Source organism: Lutra lutra, chromosome 8 (assembly GCF_902655055.1).
Source record: "Lutra lutra chromosome 8, mLutLut1.2, whole genome shotgun sequence".
NCBI lineage: Eukaryota > Metazoa > Chordata > Mammalia > Carnivora > Mustelidae > Lutra > Lutra lutra.
Genome location: NC_062285.1, coordinates 75,864,143 through 75,885,456, shown reverse-complemented (window position 1 = coordinate 75,885,456; position 21,314 = coordinate 75,864,143). Strand labels below are relative to the sequence as shown.

Here is a 21,314-nt window from a genome sequence, read left to right as displayed (position 1 = left end):
TCAAGTGAGCAGAAGTTTATTTCTTGCTCTGCCATTAAGTAAAAAAATGCTTTAGAGGAGGATAGGATAATTAAAATTTTAAAAGTCCCCCCAAACCCCCCAGACAAAGAATAACTTATATTTTGCCTAATTTTGTTAATAATTTATCATTGTTTTTATAACACTGTTATTCATACGTATGATTTCCTGATCAAGATCTAACTTGCACAAAATATGAAAATGATAATTTACGTACTTTCACATTACTTCCACATTAAAAACAGAAACTAGGCATTGTAAAGCTTATGCCGTTTATCACAGAATATCGGTAAGTATTTCGTATCTGGAAGGTCTATATTCAAGGGCTCTGTAAGCTACTTACTAAGTTGTATGATTGGGAAGAAGTTCCCTAGATAGGTGAGTGTATCTCCCATTGTACCTGGCACTTAGTAGGACCTGAATTGTTCCCCCTCACTTGTGGTTTTAAAGAAACCTGAGAATATAGAGGTTCATTAGGACACAATGTTTCCTTCTGCTTTTGAAATAAAAGGGAGGCATTAATTTCTTGATTCCGTTTCACTTGGATAAAACAGCTTCTTTTTAAAAAAATATTTGAGAGAGAAAGTGAGAGAGAGCACATGTGTGTGGTGGGGGGAAGGAGAAGAGAGTGGGAGAGAGAGAATCTTAAGCAAGCCCACACCCAGCACAGAGCCTGTGGCGGGGCTCCATCTCATGACCCTGAGATCATGACCTGAGCGTAAATCAAGTCGGACGCTTAACTGACTAAGCCAACCAGGTGCCCCAAAACAGCTACCTTTTTTTCTTAGCAATAGATAATTCTTAAGTTATAATAATTAACATTACTTTTAAAGAAATGTAATTTTATATCACTGATATGCAGACCTTTTCTCTTTGGCATCTTTTAAAGAAAATAAACAGATTTTTAAAATATTAAACACATAAAACACAAACCAGCAACTACAAAGTCCCAATGAATCCTGAAAATTTATTACTTGGGAGAATATCAGATATCGAGCCTTTGTTTTATAGCTCATGATAATCAGAAAATATACATTTTGAAATGAAAGTCGAAAAAAGAATAATTACATATAATACATATTACAGATATTTTATTGGTACATAAGCAAAGCAGTACTAAAAGCATATTTATGTGTCCACAGTAGTGAACATGGCAATTTTCTGTTTAAAGCTGCAGCAACTCAAATCCTTGTTGGATCAATAAAGAAAGATTGGAAATATATTTAGGGCTATCACCATGTCTGGCTGTAAACCTATTTTTTAATCTTTCCCTCCCCCCATATATATATGTATATACTTTATTGCCTTTATATTTCTGCTGGTTTAATATAATTAGTATACTAAATAGTTATCTGCATTTATTTGGTTTCTAAAAATATATAAAATGCATTGGAATAGAGCTCCTGCAGCTTTCAAGCAGTCAAGTGTCTGGGCATCGAAAGCTTATTCTGGAAATGTAAAGCAGCAATACTGAATAAATAGTGATTGTTTTGTCTCCTCCACACAGCTGATGGCCTTCACCCAAAACTAAAAATACTGTAGCAAATAGTATAAACATGCAAAAAAATGGACATAATATAAAAGTAATACTTATGAGCTAAATTTTAATACAATAGAGATTAATAAAGACAACTTTAGGTAGAAGAGGGATGGGAACACAGCATTGTTATCTACATATAAATTAAGGCCCAATTTTTCAAAGGCAATGCACACAGGGAAATGCCCATCTGCCCACATTCTTTGCACACCTGAAATCAAGAGTTTTTGCCTTTTCCATATCATTTCCTCAATCCGTTATTATAGTTCTAACTTGGAGAGATGTTCACAGAAATGGCTTTAAATGTAGTTTCTTTACTCGAAAGATCATTTTTCTCTTATTCACAAAGAAAATGTCCTTTTAATGCAGATACAAAATTTATTTATGCTCTGGAAGCAAGTTCTTTGTTTTTCTTAAACACTATTAATAATCACATTTCACACCATAAATTCTGTATTTTTGCTGTTTTAGCTCAAGTTTGTGATTAATTTGAACTATGGGCATTGATGATTACTTCAGGAATGACTGAGGGACTTAAATGGGTAATTCCTATTAATACCAACCGAAGTCCCACATATAAATTCCCTGTGCATCAGGACAAAAATCATGCTAATAAATCAAAACAGCTCATAAAAAAAAAAAAAAAGCTCAGAGAAAAAAAAAAAAAACTGAGGAAACCCACTATGGATCATTCTCTGAGGATGCTAGACACAATGCTATTTCAAATCATTCCTTGGTAAGAAAAAAAAATCCTCTTCTAATGTAGTTAATACTTAAAGGAAATTATAATGAAACAACTTGCAGAATAATAATAATGATAATAACAACAACAACAGTTAAAAAACCCTTTAATCTAGTTTAGTATTTATAACCTGAATATTCCCCCAGATGCCAAATTTTATATTTGGTATTTTTATATATCATTGCCTACTGCTCTTGCCCTGCCCCGCCGGCCCTGAAATGTATCCAAAAGATGTGGCACTTAATCTAACTCTTCTGTGTTCACAATACGAATAGACTATATTATTTTTAAGATGTTCTGAGGGAAATGAGTTTTCTTTCTTCTATTTTAAAAAGACTTAGAAAATATTTCTTAGAGATGTTCTTTCAGAAGTAATGTAACTGATTAAAAAGTATAGCTGCTCAATATATTTATCAAATTCACATTTGTATATTCTTCGCCTCTAGGAAATAGTATTTCTATCTGTAATTAGGTCCATAAAGATTATTTGGCATTTGGAAATTCAGAGGAAGTTGTCACAATGCTGCCAGTCTTAAAGTTATTAGATTAATGTTGATAATAATTTACAACAATTAAGTTGGACATTGACTTTGTGTTTTTGATGGCATACCAAGGCATCTTTGCAATTAAAAACTGCAATGTTTAATATATCTTCAGTTTAACATTTTGATTTAAATAGAATGTGATTGATTTATAAAAATGTTTTTCTTTGTGAATAAGATCTTAATTTCTCTGAACAACAATAACAAAATGACTCTTGGTATAGGATGGAACTCTTTAAAAATAAGGCATATATTGGGCATACATAAATCATTACCATCACAAAATCTACAAAGTATCTTGATTATTTTTAATTCTAATTTTTAAATATATATAGGTATGAAATAACTATTATAAATTGAGAACAAATCTGTATAAGTTGTGGTTATGTAGGTAAGAATAAATTATTCCTCAAGTTATTTGCAAAATAGTATCATGGCAAGGTCAATTCGATAACTCTAAGAACCCAAAGAAAATACTACCTTTAGTTGAGGTCTGCCATTTAGCTGGACTAGAAAAGGCAACTCTGCATTATTACCTTCAGTTTTCTAGAAGCTTCTATATATTTTCATAGCCATTCTTAAAATTTTTCATTGGAAACCTAAATGCAGCATTCTCAGCATTCACTTAAATAAGTCAAATGTGCTAAAACATCCAAAGTTGCCCTCATGCATAAGATATAACTTACATCTTTTTATTGTTACCATGGCATTAATATACTAATCCACTTTTACTTTGTTGCATGTAAGTAATACAGAGAATATAGTTTCCTCAGAATTAAAAACTACTTTAAATTTCAGGTTAAGGTCTTACTTATGTTGTACCAAATTTTGATCAGAGGGAATGTAAAAATGGCAAAATGGTATCTGACCACATCCATCCAGATACTACTTGTGAATCTTAGTTAAATCCCTACTCATGGGAGAGGTGTTGACTCATTTTTGGTTTTATAAATAAATAAGAAAATTGAGGTACAATTGGGAGACTCATATCCTGTAAAAGCCAAGCTCAAAAACGAAAAAAAAAAAAAAAGAATTTAACTTTATTTCCTTTGTAAAAAATACCTAACTCCAATGTACTTTCTATCTAAGTGATTGGAGAAATAGCAACAATCCATAAAGTACAGAGGAAATTATGTGTAAGTGGTGACTTACCCATGGGTGCTTACACCAACAGACTATACATACCAAAGTGGGTTATTTTAAAAATATATCACTTAAAGTAACCTTTCTGAAGCAGAGCAACCAGGTATCTCTTACTTATGTATTATGGCGACTCTGAGGATCCAGGAGATTAAAACGATTAAGGCAGGGCAGAAACAAAACACATAATTTATTAGGAAACCCCATGCCTGTTTGGACAGATTAGCTAACAACTACACTTTTGTTTAAAGTGTCTGAAGTACTGCAAATCTTTTAAACCTACAATTTACCTCGTGAAAATATTGCTCTTCTGGGTATGTGGTCATTCATATGCTGGAAATACTGTAAAGAAAAGATCTGAGTCCAGATGAAAACTAAAACCTGGATTATTTTGTCTAATGAGGCAATGGCTAGGAGAGGTACACAAGCTAAACACAAGTGGGTTCCTCTGGAGTTAGGGCAGACGCTGGAGCTCCCTATGGCACTCGCAGAGCTGTAGGCCAGCAGGTACGGATGGACACTGGTGGCATGCACACAGTCATAGTCACACAATTCAGAATGTAATTCAGTCACAGGATAAGTAGTAACAAAAAATATGAAAACAACAACATTCACCCACTAATCGATTATATGGAATAAATTAAACTAAGTCAGTCACATATTTCTCTTCGCTCTTAAGTCATGGTTTTATTTACGTATACACACAGCAGAATACTTTCCTAATGCTCTCAAAATGCTACAAATAAAAATGAAGGCTTTGCATTACAGCTGCTGGACAAACACGTCAACACTGTCGATGTGTGTGAAAACACAGTTTCTTTGTTCTTTAGCATCAGTGCACAGGGTATGGCTCCGAGTGGTATGCAATTTAGGACAGAAAAAAGAGACGGTGGCTTGTGAAATAGCTCCTCTGTTCAGCATTGGCACAAATCAAAGAAGGAATTCTTACTGTCCTTGGTACCTTTATTAGATCTCTCCCCTAAAGACAGATAATGTTATACATAGATGCCTTCAGGATTGAAACCAGATGAGATAGGATTCTGCAGAATACGAAGATTACTGGGGAGCTGCCGAGATGAACCAGGCCGCTTCAGGGACCCAGACTGGAATGGTGCCTCTACACAGAAAACAAAGAAAACCATTTGGTGTACTCAGCAACCTGAAGTAGTCAGCAACGCAAAAAACTAGAACTTCTCCTGCCCTCAAGAGCCAAAGAGCAAACTGTAGAATTTGCTCCCCATGGGGCCTGGGATAAGAGGAGAAGACTCTTCTGGACCCTCTCTGTTGACACAAATAGTTTTCAGTGATTTCAACACCTTTTTAAAAAGGTGAGCATTCTCTCTTTCTTGGTTGTTCAGATGATACACATCTTTTAAATATCAGCACAAATTAATAATAAAGACTTTTAGGAGAGGAAGAAGGGGCATAAGGAACAGAAGCTAATAAAACTCAATAGACAATGGCTCATACATCCGGAAAAGGTTTCTTAAAGAAGCAGTTAAAACAAATGATGTAAGATCTGGGGATTACATGCCCACCTATGTAAATCAACAACTTAGATATTATTGATTTTTCCCAGAAGCACGAAGTACGCCATTTTTTTTTTTTTTTTTAAGTGGCCCAGGCTTTGAACAGTAGGCTAGCATTTTAACTGAATACAAGTAGTTCCTTCAAAGCTAACCAGTGGGAATAAAGTAAAGAGAGCAGAATTCTCAACACCTTACCCCTTTCTATATCTGCGTGTGAGGCCTCTACTTCAATGGGCTCCGCTGGCAAAACAGTAACTTTTGTCCCCGTCTGTTGGATAAACTGCTGGAGGTTGACTTGCCGTAGCTCTTTAGTCAACTGCTCCAGTTCTTGTTCTTTGTCCTAGATGGAAGTTAAAATTTGTCTTTTTATTTGAAGAGTCACTCTTGGCCCTCTAAAGACATCCCGGTGATAGTCCATCTGCTTTAGGGGCTGGATGTGTGATCGTGCTTTCCCAAGAACATTGTTAGCAAAACTGGTCAATGTTGCCACAGTGGGCTAAAAAGAGGTCATTTCTGCTTTGGGGCACAGGTGAAAAAATAAGCAAATAAAGGACACAGGGTCTTTAGTCTGTCCTCTTTAAGGTGATGCTTTCCTCTGTTAGGAATACACTATGCACCTGATGAAATAAATCTACTATGTCTGTAAACTTTAATCAGTAAAATACTAGTTTTCATCCATCCCAATGTTTATGGCAATCTTGCTGTAAGTGTTCACAAATTTCCTTAATGACTTCATAGATGACTGCAAAAATTAATAGTCATTTGGTCCATGAGATTCAGAGAAGTTTTTGTTTTTTTGGTAAACTTTAACTTTTCATGGGATTCATCATTGAGATACATATTAGAGCATGAGGAAAGCAAGATTCCCACAAGATTTTCGATGTGGGGTTCTTAAGTCCTTGGCAAAGACAGTATGAGAACTGAAGATCCTTAAAGAAAGGAGATCAAGTCTGGACAGCTAGAAAGCTCAAAAAGCACAGAGAGGCATCCCGTGATTTGAATGGATGTTCTTTTTCTCCTTTACTGCACTAGAGGAAAAAGTGGCAAGGCCTCACCTAGGCTGAGTATGTCTGAAGACTGGTAGGGGTAGGAAGAGATACCAGAAGTGAGTGGTTGTTTCCTCCACTTACTTTGAGTGTAGGGGGCACTGGAGATATGTTAGTTTGATTATGAGATACTTCCCAACAAGAATTACTAGCAATGACTATCATAAATTAGTGTTTCCTGTAAATAATATCAAAGGCAACACAACTTCCAACTGTATCCTTTTTAAGGGTCAGAATGAATCCAAATAGTATAATACTGAAAAATCAGAGGTTAATAACCTTCTACTTTTACGGAATGAGAAATTCTTGATTTTCAAAATTCTGGTGGTAATTTTACCTCTTGACTATTGTTAGTGGCATAGAATAGAAATCATGTAAGTTCTTGAAACCTCAGCTTTCTCTGCTTGTAGAACTGTTCACATTCTAAAGTAGCTCTGCTCAAGCTTCCACGTGCACTGGTACTATCTGGAGATACTTTCACAACAGAGATTCTGAATTTTTTTTTTTTTAAAGATTTTATTTATTTATTTGACAGAGAGAAATCACAAGTAAGCAGAGAGGCAGGCAGAGAGAGAGGAGGAAGCAGGCTCCCTGCTGAGCAGAAAGCCCGATGTGGGGCTCGAACCCAGGACCTGGGATCATGACCTGAGCCGAAGGCAGTGGCTCAACCCACTGAGCCACCCAGGCGCCCCAAGAGATTCTGAATTTTTAACAAGCGTGCCCTGACTACATGCTTTGAAGAGCAAGCCTCTAAGCAGCACTGACCAATACAGCAACTACCAATGAGCACTTGAGATGTGGCCAAATGTAACCAAACCCAGAAATTTAAATTTAATATTTTAAAATTTATTTAATGTTAATATTTAGTATGTTAAATATTATTTATATGCAGTATATTAAATATCCTCTTTGCAACTCCCCTAACATCACCATATTTTCAAGAATGGGTATCTGAGAAATAGAAGTTGAGTGATCAGGATCTACTGGCAAAATATAAATGTTCTTGTATGTGAACCAGAGAGGGGAAAATCAGAGAGGAACTTTTGTGCCCCTCTCCTTAGGAAAGTAAGTAATATGGAGAAGAGAAGGGGTCTATTTACATCTTGGGAAAGATGGGGGGAACCACAATGGAGAAGTAATAGATAAGCAGTCAACTAGCCACACAATCCTTGGTAAACCAATCTGCAGTAATCTCTTTTGGCTTTGGTTTCCTTATCTCTACAATGAGAGAAGGTCAGATTCACTATCTCATCATTAGTGTCCATTCCAGCTCTGAGATTCTATTCTCTGTATCCCATTACCTAATGTTACAACTGTCAGAGTAAAAGACCTCTTTCTGTAGAGCAAGAATCAGTTGGGGCTTTAGCGTTCCTCTTTGTTTTGGTCTCACATCTTAGCTTTGTCATAAGTCACAGAAATTTTATGAAACTTATACACCAAAGTAGGTTTCTAACTTTTTAATTTTTTTGACAGACAGGATCACAAGTAGGCAGAGAAGCAGGCAGAGAGAGAGGAGGAAGCAGGCTCCCCGCTGAGCAAAGAGCCCGATGTGGGGCTCGAACCCAGGACCTGGGATCATGACCTGAGCCGAAGGCAGTGGCTCAACCCACTGAGCCACCCAGGCGCCCCAAGAGATTCTGAATTTTTAACAAGCGTGCCCTGACTACATGCTTTGAAGAGCAAGCCTCTAAGCAGCACTGACCAATACAGCAACTACCAATGAGCACTTGAGATGTGGCCAAATGTAACCAAACCCAGAAATTTAAATTTAATATTTTAAAATTTATTTAATGTTAATATTTAGTATGTTAAATATTATTTATATGCAGTATATTAAATATCCTCTTTGCAACTCCCCTAACATCACCATATTTTCAAGAATGGGTATCTGAGAAATAGAAGTTGAGTGATCAGGATCTACTGGCAAAATATAAATGTTCTTGTATGTGAACCAGAGAGGGGAAAATCAGAGAGGAACTTTTGTGCCCCTCTCCTTAGGAAAGTAAGTAATATGGAGAAGAGAAGGGGTCTATTTACATCTTGGGAAAGATGGGGGGAACCACAATGGAGAAGTAATAGATAAGCAGTCAACTAGCCACACAATCCTTGGTAAACCAATCTGCAGTAATCTCTTTTGGCTTTGGTTTCCTTATCTCTACAATGAGAGAAGGTCAGATTCACTATCTCATCATTAGTGTCCATTCCAGCTCTGAGATTCTATTCTCTGTATCCCATTACCTAATGTTACAACTGTCAGAGTAAAAGACCTCTTTCTGTAGAGCAAGAATCAGTTGGGGCTTTAGCGTTCCTCTTTGTTTTGGTCTCACATCTTAGCTTTGTCATAAGTCACAGAAATTTTATGAAACTTATACACCAAAGTAGGTTTCTAACTTTTTAATTTTTTTGACAGACAGGATCACAAGTAGGCAGAGAAGCAGGCAGAGAGAGAGGAGGAAGCAGGCTCCCCGCTGAGCAAAGAGCCCGATGTGGGGCTCGATCCCAGGACCCTGGGATCATGACCTAAGCCTAAGGCAGAGGCTTTAACCCACTGAGCCACCCAGGCACCCCAGTTTCTAACTTTAAATGTAAGAGAAAATGGACAATATTCAAGAAAATGCCAAGAATATACTAATTCTTTTAAACAGATGAAACCTTTCTATAGAAATGTTCTTACCTGTAATCGTTTGGTGGCTTGTCCAAGAGATCTTTCTACAGCTTTAATGCCATTTTCTAACCTCAGACTCTGTTGGCCTTGAATGTCAATTTCTCCCTTGACCTTACCAATCTTTCCTTTAACCTCTTCTTCATTGACTTGTGCCTCCTGAACTTCCCGTTGTAATTTTTCTGCTTCAAGACCACTTTCCATAGTCTGGATCTGAGCCAAATAGTCCTTTAATTTGCTCTCACATTCTGTTATTTTCTGTCTTATTTCTTGAAGTTGATCCTTCAGCTGTTTTTCATTTTCCTGTTCAATCTGCAATTCATTTTCCCAAAATTCTTCCTCTTCAATTTCGACATCATTTCTTTTGATCTTTTGCTCCAGGCGGACAATTTCCTCTTCAAGGTTAGAATTATATTTTTGTTCCCAAAATTGTATTTCAATTTCATTTGATTCTAGCTCTTTCTCAATGGATTGAAGCTTCTCTGTCTGCAACCGGATCAGCTTCTTTAATTCATCTGCTGTTGTCTTGCAGTTGTTCAGCACCTTTTGCTTAAATTCAGTTTCTTTACCCTTTCCAAAAATGTCCATTAATCCTTTGGCACCTCCTGTAAATGTTAATGATTTCCTTTTAGGTTCTCTCCTTTTGATTGATTTGTCAATCTGAGGCCTCAGTTTAGCCAGTGGGGGCAAACTCTGCCTATATAAAGTTCTCTCCGGAATTCGAGCCACACTGTCTGAAGTGGGTCGCTCACTAAGAGATGGCCCCGTCCGACGTAAAATTAGCTGTACATCACTAGCATACTGCCCCCATTTGTTTAAGGATATGATAGGATTTTCATGAGGTGCTAAGTGTCTTTCAGTATCTCTCCATTTTTCTATAAGAGTGTACCTCCCTGTTCGACCTAGATAAAAAAGACAAGAATAAATTGTCAAAGTGGAATATGTGATAGCCAAAATGATGCAACAGAGGACACTATTTAATAACTGTGTCTTCTTGATTAGAAGCCAAGTCCAGTCCATGCTGCCTTTTAAACTTCTCTTGAAGAAAAAAAAAAACACCCTAAAAAACAAGCCGCAAAACCAAACCAAAAGCAAAAAAACAAAACAACAACAACAACAAACTTCTCTTGAAGATATGTTAACAGTATAAAACTATGGCATGTGAATTACATATATCCTTCTGACTTGCTTAGAAATTCAACTTTATACTTTAAACCTCCATGAGACTCTTATATTCTTATCAAATGCCTGATTGCCTAGACATTCTTGTTTGGGGCAAGACCTCCAGCTGAAACAAAGGACGACACCAGAATGCCCCACTGGAAACCATGAGGGCCTGGTCTCAGGAGCTAGGTAGAACTTCAAAACTTAAGTAAATTTCCACTTTGTGAATCCCTCTGGTTTCTCTGCACATTAAAACTCAGGGAGGTTGGAAGCCCCATTTTACTCCTGAAGGGAAGTATGGGGCCAATGGATAACTCAGCTCACAGGGGTCGGTACAGTTCTTTCCTCTGTCTTTGCATGAAGGCTTGGCCAACTCATAGCTCACACAGCTGGTATCTTTCTGAATACCTGTGGTAAATAAAAATCACCTCAGTAAACATGATCCTTGAAAATAATCTTGTATAAAAATAGGGGCCCAAAGAGAAGTCTTCTACAGTTTTGGTAGTTGTAACTTCAAAGATTCTTGTTTAAAAAAATTAAAAAATGCAAAAACACTAAAAAACAAAAACAATAAAATCATATTTAAGTAGAAGTGATACTAAACCTAACTGGTAATTACAGAAGATCAAGTTTCAGAAGACAGTATGGTATCATTAACTTGAACACTCTTCCTAAGTATTTCCATTTAAGGTGGGTGGGTCAGATAGATTACATTTTGTTAAAAGTATCTGCTGGACACCTGAAAGTAATATAATTGTTACTTGTCTATTATATCTCAATAAAAAAGTCTCCATTACTACTTATCATTATTACAAGGAAGAAAATACTGATGCTGTCATCTTGCAATTACAACACTGGTATATACAGCTATTGATTTATCCTCTTTTATAATTTCATGAGCTTCTGAACCAATAGTAGTTATTTTCTCAGTTATCAGGTCAATAAATGCAGGTCTAGATACATATATATGTGAATATCTGTGTATGTAATTCAGAAATAGCACAATAAGAGTGATATTGCTCTATATGAATGCATACGTTCTCATTTACAGAAACTGAATCTTGGGTACAGCTGACAAGTTGCAGCTTGTGAAGCAAACAGATCGGAGTTTTAATCCAGGGTTTTAATTACCTATTGGATAAACAACCCAAATTCCCTTCTAAAGTGGAGATACCACCAGTATCTCACAGGCTCTGAGAGCAAGAGTTAGGCATCGTAAGATCTATCACCATCACCTGGCCCATGGTAGGTATTCAATCAATATACAGTGGCCATTATTAATTTAAAGCACTGTTATTCAAGTAACAAAATGGCTGACCAGAAACCTCTCATGACCATAAGCTGACTTAAAAAAAAATCCTTAAGAAACTTTTAGCAACTCCCAACAATATAACGCTGGAAAGAACAAAGGCTCTGCAGTTGGAAGGCCTGTGTTCAAGTCTGGTTCTGCCAGCTAAGTAAATGACTTGCGCAACTTATAAATTTCCTTCGGCTTCCATTTCCTCATCTATAGGGTGAGAATAGTATTTTCTTACTGACAATGTTGTTGCGAGAGTCAAGTGAGATATAAAATATAAAACTATTTTCTAAAATTGAGCACTTCTATACAAATGTTAGTTGTTACTACTGTCAAAATATGTGGGCAAACAAGGAGAATGAAGAAGAAACACTTAATATGGTAGATTGACTTCTTGGAATAAAAAATATTTCTAGTTGATTTTTCAGGTTAAAAATTACTGTAACTACTCCAAGAAAAAAACACATGACAAATCTGCAAGGTTAAAACTGCTCCATGTGTACACACTGCTTCAAAGAACACAGCACTTTGTGTTCTTGGCTTTGCTGCCTATCAACTACTTTTAGAATCTCTTCTCTGGAGCTCTGTGTCCTCATCGGTAATGTGAGGGGTTAGAATAGATCAGCAGAGCCTTCTCTTAATTCTCTACCAGGCCAATGAAGCATCTTGAAAAAGAAAATGGAATCATTACATTAGATAAGTTATATTAACAATTAAAAAAACCCCAGTTTAGACATAATTAAATATGAAGCTGATTTTTCCAATGCTTAATGGTACTGCTGCCCTAGGAGAGTCTCTTAGTAGAAGATGATTTAGAATCGCTTCTACTGCCAGTTTTCCCTTTTTGTTAAATAACACATATTTAGTGCAATTAGGCAAAAAGAAAAAAAAAATCCTATCCAGCAATATAAAAAAGCTTTTATGAAACATAAATGAATTAATAGCTTTGATTTTATTATAAAAATTAGGTTTTAGATAGGTTATGTAAAAGTTAAATCCCATTATCATTATTTTTAATACTATGCTTGGCAAGGCCCTAAAGATCCTATTTCATTTGGAGAGATTCAAATTCCTCCTGCAAAACTCCTTTTCAATGCATTTTATTAAATGGATACATGTAGTTATACTTGGCACACTATCTGATGGACCCATAAGAATAACAAAAAGGAGTATCTATCCATACCCACCTATCTACGTATCTGCAGCATTTGTACTTGAGGCTGTTTGCACTATCTAGAAATGTATGCCACGTAAGTAATGGTACGAATATAAAATACTGACTATACTTTTGAATAGTTGAAGCAATTGTGTGATCTCAAGGATCATTAACTTCATATAATAAATAATAAAGAGACTTTAACACATTAGTGGAATCTTACTGGATGACTGACAAAAGGAAATAGGGTAACAGATTACTCTGACTCAGTTTAAAGAAGAAAAGTATGTGTAACTGTGGAGTAATATGAAGTTTTTGAAAATATACACCAAAACTCAAATACGGGTCACCCAAAAACATTAAGCACTTATTTCAACCACCTTTTCAATAGGGCAACCTTTTTTAAAAAATAATTTTAGGAAATTTCTTAGAGCCAAAGAACAAAATCATGATTTAAAAGTCACATCTTATTATTTATTCAACAAATCTATACTGAACACCAAATATCCGTCAGAAATAATGTTAGGCCCTGGGGGTTCTATTAATCATCAACCCTCTTGATAAGATTTAGTTTTAACTTACATTTGTTTTTTTTCTTCAGTTTCAAATACTTCTTACCCAAAGATGAATACTGTATGTTATTCAAAAGAATATGAGAGTTAGCATTAATCTCTTATGAATTTAATGCCAACATATCCTCCTGTTTCTCAACATATTAGAAGTAGTAATAGGTTATTCTTAGTCATGAATAATCTATCCAAGCACACGGAGCTTTTCTGATAACAGATTACTTTGCTCCTTGAGCTATATAAACATTTTGGATTCTTATATAGACTCCAGTGAACATAACTAATCCTTCTCATAAAGACTTAGAATTCTTAGAAGGAATCTTGATCTCTGTAAAAGAAATTACATTGTATCATTTTATAGTCTGTTACACGCTTTTGATGCTTACACATATATATGTATGTAAAACTAAAAAACATATTAAAAATAAAAATATATAACATATATGTAATCCTAACTGGTTTTATGAGATAGGCAGTATAGCTTTATGATCCTCAACTCACTAGTGAAGAAATCAAAGCTTAAAGAATTTAAAGGAATCTTCCAAACACATCCAACTATCCTGCAAATTTATCAATGAATTTTCTATAAGTCCTGAATGTAGCAATTAAGATAACTTTAACCATGGAGTGTTTATTTCATGATGACAGTGACAGAATGTAAATATCTCTGAGTATAACCTATCAGCACAACTCTTAGCTAAATCATTCACAGTTTATTTTCCCAGTGTGTTGATGAGTCACAGAATTATCATGTAGTCACAGAATTACTGCATATTATTTTAGGAACTATTTAGGATTATATGATAAGGTTACTACTATTAAAAAATAATGAAAACATAAAATTTATTGATTTCATAATGATTATCATTTACTTTGCCTATATTTGCTAGGCACTATGCTACTTACTTTGCATAAATAATATTAACCAAAATAATAGCTAGCACTTATCACTATAGACCAGTAAGATTTGGAGGATATTTTGTTAATATAGAATAATCTAACCCATCCTGTCTGATGCATGCTATGAATTACATGTCTTCACATTAATTAATGTTTTATGTAGAAAATCCAAAAGGTATTTAAAATTATGAATGATTACATTATTGCTATAAATATCAAAACTGTAAAACATGATCTTGGCTATAAAAAAGCAGTATATTTTACTATTAAGTGTTTTTCTTATTTCAATATAATTCAATCAATAACTATATTTCTTAACAGATGTCCACTGGATTATAGGGGGTATAACCAACAGAGTATAATAGTAGTTAAGAGCAGGGTTCTTGAGTCAGACTATTGGTTTGGATCCCAGTACCCTCCTTACTAGCTACGGGAGCTTGTGCAGGTTATCTGATATTTGTGCCTTAGCCTGATCATCTCTAAAGTAGAGATGTGCTACTTTAGTGCTTTCCTCATAAGACTGTTATGAGGATTAAGTGAATTAAGTGATGTGGACCATTTAATTCATGATCCAGTAAATGCAAAATGATGATTTAAAACTATCAAGAATTATGGAGAGTAAAATCTTTTTTTTAAGCTCATCTAGAGGTACATAAAAAGTGCTGCTCATAGTGATTACTCTTAGGAGATAGGGTCATTTTTTTCTGCTTTACTCAAAACAGTCTACAATGAATAGTATTATTTTGTAAACAGATACGATATCAATACATTTGTAAAATTCTAAAATTGATAATTTATGTATAAATTAAGAGTTAAGTGTGGCAATAAAAATATTATTTTCCTTATCTTCTAAAGGATCATATAATACTAGAGATGGATGAAACATTAGGTGGTCACCTAGCTCAGCCTGTAATTTATAGGAAAAAAAACTTAAAAAAATTCATTCATTTATGCACAAATATGTATTGGATGTCTGTTACTTAGGCATGGTTTTAAGCTATGAGAATAGATAGTAACAAAACAGTAGTAAGCAATATACAACACACAAATAAGTAAATGTAGGTCTACTGTTCATTATGCAACAGTTTTAAGGCCAGATATGCTGAAAATTCAGAATTTTCTGGATTTTAGAAAGGCAATATAGTGCTATCCTATATGTCTGTAATCAAACATATTAAAAGGTATAAAGTAAAATGTATCAATGTTTATATCAAATGGAATAAATATAAATTAAAAACAGCCTCATATCACAAGGGGAGATGGAGAGGAGAAGGGAGTTGAGGGAAATTGGAAGGGGAGGTGCACCATGAGAGACTATGGACTCTGAAAAACGATCTGAGAATTTTGAAGGGGTGGGGGGTGGGAGGTTGGGGGCACCAGGTGGTGGGTATTGTAGAGGGCACGGATTGCATGGAGCACTGGGTGTGGTGCAAAAATAATGAATATTGTTATGCTGAAAAAATTAAAAAATTAAAAAAAAAAGGTACACACAAGAAGATGCCTTGGCAACATTAACGGTGGAAATAAATTATTGAAAATTAAAAAAAAAAAAAAGAAGGCATCTAAACATTCCACTTGGAGTTATGACTATATAACTTCAAGTTTATGTAGAAAACACCCAAATTTAACCTTAAAGAGTGATGCATAATCATTCCAAACATGAAAATGCAATATAATTATACACTTAATGTTGAATGTATAATGAGTTTGTGTTAAATAATTCTGTTACTCACCTTAGTTTTTTTTCCCTATTCCATCTGTTCAGTAATTTGCTTTCTAAAGAACATATGCTTAGTGGGAGTAAATAAGAGACCACAGAGATAGATTCTCCTCTTATTAATGACATCATTAAATCTGCCTGATTATAGTCTCAAAAAAAAAAAAAAAAACAAAACAGCCTCATATCAAATCAGAGCAGTTTTTACCACCAAATGAGTTCAAGACATTCCAGTTATGGCTAACTTCAAATGAAGTATGATAAACTTGAGGCTTTCAGAAATGTTTAGATTTGAAAATGCATATATGGTCTATATACGTGGCCTCTATGTAATGTCAGGAATGGTAGGTGCTTTAGAGAACACTAGAGTATGGCAGATAAAGAGTATGTGAATGTATAAGCATGTGTGTGTTGCATGTGTATATGTACATGTGGTCAGGGACATCTTTTGTGAGAAGATGAGATTTAAACAGAGATCCAAGGGAATGAATTATGAAAATATCTGGGTGCAGAGTATTCTCACCAGAGAAAAGAGATGCAAAGATTGAGGCAGAAATGTCTTTGGTGTGTATAAGAAGGGACAGTCAAAAGTAAGTGGTACGAGATAAGGTCAGACTGGTAAGGAGATGAAGTATGGATTCATTAGGGTCCTGAAGACCATTATACATAGGACTTTGGAATTTTCTGAGTACAAAATCACTGTGGATGAGGGGAAGTTTGAGCAGAGGAGTGATATGATTCATATTTTTAAAGTATTACTTTAAAGATAGACACATACAAGATAGAGACATCTGCGTTTAAAAGCAGATACACACACACAATGGAATATTACTCAGCCATAAACAAGAATGAAATCTTGCCATTTGCAATGACGTGGATGGAACTAAAGAGAATTATGCTAAGTGAAGTTTGCCAGAGAAAGACAAATACCATATGATTTCACTCATGTGGAATTTAAGAAATAAAACAAATGAGCGTAGGGTGGAAAAAAGAGAGAGAGAGGAAAACCAAGAAACGCACTCTTAACTACAGAGAACAAACTGATGGTTACCAGAGGGGAGGTGGGTGGGGGATGGGGAATAGATGATGGGGTTTAAGGAGTGCACCTGAGTACCGGGTGTTGCATGTAAATGATGAATCACTGAGTTGTGTATCTGAAACTAATATTACACTGTATGTTAACTAACTGGAATTTAAATAAAAACTTTAAAAAAGCATTAACTCTGAAAGAAAACTGTCAAGAATAGGCTGGAGGGGACCAAGATGATGCAGGGAAGTGAGCTGAAGGCCACTGCAAAAATCTACATGAGGGGGCGCCTGGGTGGCTCAGTGGGTTAAAGCCTCTGCCTTCAGCTCAGGTCATGATCCCAGGGTCCTGGGATCGAGCCCCACATCCGGCTCTCTGCTCAGTGGAAAGCCTGCTCCCCCCTCTCTCTCTGCCTGCTTCTCTTCCTACTTGTGATCCCTCTTTCTGTCAAGTAAATAAAATCTTAAAAAAAAAAAAATCTACATGAAAACCGATGGCGGCTTACATCAACGTGTTAACAGTGGCTGTGAAGAGAAACAAGATTTTGCATATACTAAAGGTAGTATAGATAGGACTTGTTGATGGAATGGTTGTGAGATATTAGAACAAGAAAAGAAATGAAGATCACACAAAAGTTTTAATTAAAAGAAAAGAATTTTCATTTGCTGAGATAAGGAGAAGGAAGAAATTTGAGGGTGGGCAATAGTTGAGATACAGACACAGGAAGTCTGAGATAGCAATTAGTCATCTTCTAGAACTGTTTACAATACCAATTAACCACTAGCCACATGAATATTTTACTTAAAAATTCATTTCCTCAGTTATACGAGCCACGTTTCAAGTATTCAGTAGCTGCATGCGGCTGGTGGTTACTCCACTGGACAGCACAGATGGAGACCACTACCATCCCTGCAGAAAGTTCTACTGGACAACACTGTTTTAGAAACTATGTTTTACTGCTTACTTACTTTAGGCAAAGCAATGGTGTAAGATGGATAAATAACAGGACCCCTATGTCAGAGGGACTTCCAGAGAAAAGAAGTAAGTATCAAATAGTTAAACTAGAATTAAGTATAAAATGTGCTTGTTTGAAAACTGATTTTTAGGGCACCTGGGTATCTCAGTCCATTAAGCATCTGCCTTGGGCTCAGGTCATGATCGCAGGGTCCTGGGATCGAAGCTCTATGTTGGGCTTTCTGCTCAGCAGGGAGCCTGCTTCTCCCTCTGCCTGCCACTCCCCCTGCTTGTGCTCTCTCTCTCTGTCAAATAAATAAAGTCTTAAAAAAAAATAGAAAACTTACTTTCTTGGGGGAAATCATATGAAACATGGCTTTTAAGGAACAGTCCACTTCACCTTGGACCCCAGCCCCAACCACTTGTTTCTATTAAATGCTAACTCTGGCCCCAGGACAAGGAGATACGGGAATAAGATCACAAGAAGTGAGAACAGAGAAAAATTCTGAAACTTCAGTATTTTGAATGGTACCAGGCAAAAAAGGAGTATGAATCAGAAAACCTTCCCCTCAGTCTCCTTGATTTCTTCCTCCTCTTTTCCTCTCTAATCTTTTGTTAGCCATACTCTACTTAAGTTCTAAGCTACTTGAGGGCAGAAATACATTCTTTTCATATTGGGGGGATATTGTAAAAGCAAATGCATTTTCTGGACTATAACTTGAAACAGATGAACAGTCAAAGGCTTTCTGTTTCACATACAGATTTGAGAAGCAGTTTGAACTGTGAAATAATGGCATTTCTGGGATAGTTTATGGGAGAAACAAGACAAAATACTCGAAATTGGGAATGTGTCAAAAGCCAAGCATATATAGTGACCAAACACACAGTGTACAGCGGGGCGGTTTAGCTACTTCATGCCAATTAAAGGGTTTTAATTATGTTTTTATTTTGTTATTCTGTCTCATAATTTGCACGTGTTCTATTTCCAACACCTAAATATAACCTGTCAAGGTAGTCAAAGATCAGAGTAGAAAGGATTTCTTTCCATATTATTAGATACATTCAACAACTGTTACCAAATTATGTTTTGTCTTTAGCTATTTTCTAATTCGATTCCATTGACTAACAGCACTGAGTCAAAAAATGTTCACCACCATATATATTTGCAGATTGTTAACGTATGTAAATATTTTTACATCTTGGTGGTTTCCTTAGAGAAATTTTAGCTTCCCAGAAAAATCCCTCACAATCCCTAATTAAGAGTATATCTTTGATGCTTTCACCCCATGCACCAAAAGTGTGGATTTAAACCCATGAAGGTATTCTACAAGTTGCTTCATTATAAATTTTTTAGACACATCTGCAGCTTGGTCAGTCAGTACTCTGCTAATAGGATAAACTTTTATTGTGTTCAGCCACAGAAATTCTGGGGTTGGATGTCACAGCATTAATTTTTCCCAACAAATCCCTTATTATTTCTTACAGAGGAAATAAGGTCAACATGCTATAAAACTCTCATTGAGTGTTTAAACTTTGAATACCAATAACTCACATTACAAGATAGAGAAATATTTAAGTACACAGCAGGAGCATATTACATTTGATGCTAAGAAAGTCTGACGGCACCAGAAAAGCAAGAGTCAACCATCCTCAGCTGGCTGCCGGCTGAACCATCTCTCAGGTGAATTCTGAATTCCATCAAGTATTCATGATACAGAAGAAGAGTTGTTTAGCCAAGTATGGAGATATACCATAAAAGCTCTGTATTCAAGTTGTCAATTTTTCAAAAACAGCTCTGGGCTGAGTTAACAGCAAAAATTGAGGTAGATTCAGTTAAAACTTTCAGCTTGTTCACAAGCAAGTAGAGTATACTATTTAGTCCAAATGGACAAACACACACCTTGTACATCTGGACACTTTCCCCTTGAAATTATGTGCAGAAAATGTGGAGGCCAGATGGACAGATGCAGCTAGGTGCACCCCTCAGCTCCCTGTATAATACATTTATGTTCTTTTAAACCACTGCCCATGGTTTGAGTCTCAAATATAACAAAGAAAGTTAGATTTGACAATTGCTAATTTTAGAGTTTTTACTAAGCAGAAAGAACCCAATGATGATTATTTTTTAAAAAGATTTATTTATTTACTTGACAGAGATCACAAGTAGGCAGAGAGGCAGGCAGAGGGAGAGGGGGAAGCAGGCTCCCCACTGAGCAGAGAGCCCAATGCGGGGCTCGATCCCAGGACCCTGAGATCCTGTCCTGAGCCAAAGGCAGAGACGTAACCCACTGAGCCACCCAGGCACCCCCAAAGATGAATATTTTTATTTAAATAAATTATGTGGGGCTTCCCTCCCCCCGATTTGTTGATTCTTCTCATCAGTCACTGAGGTATATTTAAAAATCTCCCCTTATAGTGGAGTGTTAGTTTCTCTTTCTAGTTCCATTGGTTTTACTTTAATATATATGTATATTTAAAGATTTTATTTATTTATTTGACAGAGAGAGGAAGAGAGAGAGTACGCACAGAGGGAGAAGCAGACTCCCTACTGAGCAGAGAGTCCATCCCAGGACCTTGAGATCATGACCAGAGCCAAAGACAGACACTTAACTGACGGAGCCACCCGGGTGCCTGGTTATATTTAAGGCAATTAACTTGTTGTATGTAAGTTTACAATCTTTTATCTTCCTTTGAATTAAGCCTTATGTATGCTAATCTAGTAGTCTCTTCTTTGTATTGCCCTCTGTCTTAAAGCTATTTTTAAAATAGTAATATGCCTAAATGACTTTATTTTGGTTAGTAGTTAATTGGGTCTTGAGACAAAATACCTCTCAGTTCTTATGTTTTACCTTTTTTCCTATCTTTAATTTTTTAATTTTTATTATGAAGTACGGCTTGTATACAATGTTTTATCAGTTTCAGTACAACACAGTGATTTGATAATTCTGTGTATTATTCCCTGCTCACCACAGTAAGTATAGTTACCATCTGTCACTGTACAATGTACTTAAAATATTATTGACTATATTGACTATCTACTTTTCATCACTGTGACTTATTTTACAACTGGAATTTTCTACCTCTTAATCCCCTTTACCTACTTGGCCAATCCCCATAACACCTTCTCTCTGATAACCACCAGTTTTTCTCTGTATTTGTAAGTCTGTTTTTGTGTATTGCTTTGTTTTTCAGATTCTACGTATCAGTGAAAGCATTTGGTATTTGTCTTTACTGTTTGACTTATTTCATTAATACCTTCTAGGTCTATCCATGTTGCTGCAAATGGCAAGATCTTATTCTTTTTTGTGGCTGAG

The 21,314-nt window shown here is 35.7% G+C and overlaps 1 protein-coding gene across 8 annotated transcripts in view; it reads right to left on the bottom strand.

Moving 5' to 3' along the window:
- Positions 1-965: 965 nt before the first annotated feature.
- Positions 966-21,314, bottom strand: part of RASSF8 (Ras association domain family member 8) — a 134,050-nt gene continuing 113,701 nt past the window's right edge. For all 8 annotated transcript variants that reach the window (XM_047740028.1, XM_047740027.1, XM_047740031.1 and 5 more), the window contains 3 exons: positions 9,229-10,118; positions 5,704-5,848; positions 966-5,096 (listed from right to left, as the gene is read on the bottom strand). In XM_047740028.1, coding sequence (XP_047595984.1) covers positions 4,975-5,096; positions 5,704-5,848; positions 9,229-10,118 — 1,157 coding nt within the window. In that variant the 3' untranslated portion in view covers positions 966-4,974. The remainder of the gene's footprint in view (positions 5,097-5,703; positions 5,849-9,228; positions 10,119-21,314) is intronic.